Genomic DNA, 2,213 nt, shown 5'->3' on the forward strand with positions numbered 1-2,213 from the left:
ATTAATCACACGCCCTATTAAAAAGATAAACAAGTAGGAAATGTCTTTAAAGGAGAGTATAAGTATGTATTTGTATTAACTTCTCTTACAAATTTGTATCCCTCAGGGTGATGACGAAGAACCTGTTTAACCCTCAGTTTGGCAGCATCTTCAGAACATGCCACAACCCCACCTACTTCTCCAGACGCCTCAGCMGATTCTCAGACATCTACATGGCKTCTCTCAGCTGCCTGCTGAACTACGACCCCTCGTACACCTTCTACCCCCGCCGCACGCCCCTCCAGCACGAAGCCCCCCTGTGGATGGATCAGCTGTGCACCGGCTGCTTGAAGACGCCCCACCTGGATGACATGGCCAGCATTCGATGAGAGCTGTGCTCTCCCCACTGACTCTTTGGACACATTTTAGGTCAAAGTGGCAAACACTTGAGATAGTCGGAGCATTTAGTTCCTTTTAACAGGGTCTGTTTTTATCCAAGAAGGTGCTGCACAAAGCCTTCCACTGGACACKGCTCACTCATAGAGGAAACCTCCTCACTGAGTCCACTGGAGGGCGCTGTAGGGCTACAGTTGACGTGTCAATGAAATGTGGTACAAGATTGAYAGGATTGGTGAGAAAGGGGAAGCTGTTTAATACTAAGCTGCATCGCACAAACTACAACAAATAAAGGACTAAAATCTTTTATAATTCTGTGTTTACCTTATTAACCCCAACGTGCTGTGCTCTTCGTGTAATTACAGGCGCAGTAATGAACAAAATACCTCACTGTGTTGAACATATTCAGTGGCGCATGGAGTGGAAACTAACCGTTTAGTGATTTGCATATGGATTGTGATTTCTTTAATCTGATTGGTCGGTTGGTTGCTAGGCAGCACAGCGTCYGTTCGTTGCCCACGTARTCTCCGTCTGAAATTCATTTGATTCCAGCCGCCTACCTGAAGACGACGGCAGAGGCAGAGTACTACTGCTAAGTCTCACTTTAGCGCTGGGTGAGTGAAATGTTTCTGAGCGAAGGCTGTGCTGTTACTAACCTAAAGGAGCTGCTGCTGCTAATTTAACCAAAACAACCACACAGGTCTGGGTCCAACTCTCTTTTGTCGCGCTGTCCCGCCGTTCTGGAACCAACTGTGCACTTCCTGTTGCTCTTTTTGTTTTGATGCAGTGTGAGATTTGTTGTGATGGGAGTTATCAATAAACGCATACAGCTAACAGAGTGGTTTATGTGTACTTTCATCCGMATTTTATCGTAGTTATTTTCATACCGACCACGGAAGGTTCCGAAAGCTTGGCTTAGGATGTAAAAGCACGTCAAGATGTTTCACACACCAATTAATTTTTTGAATATTTATCGATATTTTCAGTCATCGTGTATACTTTTGAGACTAGTTGGTAACTTGGTAGTCATAAACTGCCTTGCAAACAATATTTCATAAACTACCAAAAATATAGAACCTCTACAAACCTGCAGATAAATTAGGTCTGCACAATATATCGCAAATGTATCGTTATTGCAATGAATCAGCTAAGTACCATCTGTTCAGGATCTCTGTGTAAGTAATATTTTTACTTGGCTTTTAACTCCTGTGGGATCTAGTTTTAGAGTGTATGTTTTTGTTTTTAAACTGTAAGAGTTTTTTATTTTTTTTATTATGCTGTGTTTTAATGTACAGCACTTTGTATCAGCTGTGGTTGTTTTAAAGTGCTTTATAAATAAAGTTGGTATGGTATGGTATGGTAATATAGATCTTCCACTGGACACTTCTCACTCATAGAGGAAACCTCCTCACTGAGTCCACTGGAGGGCGCTGTAGGGCTACAGTTGACGTGTCAACGAAATGTGGTACAAGATTACTTAAAGCTGCAGAATTTTTATTTAAGGATAAGATGTTTTGATAGTCGTTAATAAAAAATAAGTAGTTACATTTACTGCTTAAGAGCATGTGGCTCTTAACAAAACCCTCAGCATGCCACTACCGGTGTTCTTTGGTTTAAAAGGCAAAGAATTACCAAACATTTTTCAATTAATCAATAATAAAATATATCTCCATGTCTCTTTGGATAATCATTTGTCTGATCCTCGGTGGCAGCAGAAACTTTCAGTCGTTTTATTCACAAACATGTTTTTAAAAAGTAACTTTATCCTTCAAGTTGCTATGCTTACTTTTCATTAAGCCTATTTTCATTGTACTTCTGCAATATTTCAAATTTACAGG

The 2,213-nt window shown here is 40.8% G+C and overlaps 1 protein-coding gene across 1 annotated transcript in view; it reads left to right on the forward strand.

Annotated features, from left to right (window-relative positions):
• Window positions 1-1,211, forward strand: part of nt5dc2 (5'-nucleotidase domain containing 2) — a 16,123-nt gene extending 14,912 nt beyond the window's left edge. Inside the window, exon 14 of the mRNA XM_008414318.2 lies at window positions 107-1,211. Coding sequence (XP_008412540.1) covers window positions 107-368 — 262 coding nt within the window. The 3' untranslated portion in view covers window positions 369-1,211. The remainder of the gene's footprint in view (window positions 1-106) is intronic.
• Window positions 1,212-2,213: the final 1,002 nt, after the last annotated feature.

The sequence above is a fragment of the Poecilia reticulata genome, linkage group LG7 (assembly GCF_000633615.1).
Source record: "Poecilia reticulata strain Guanapo linkage group LG7, Guppy_female_1.0+MT, whole genome shotgun sequence".
NCBI classification, from domain to species: Eukaryota; Metazoa; Chordata; class Actinopteri; order Cyprinodontiformes; family Poeciliidae; genus Poecilia; species Poecilia reticulata.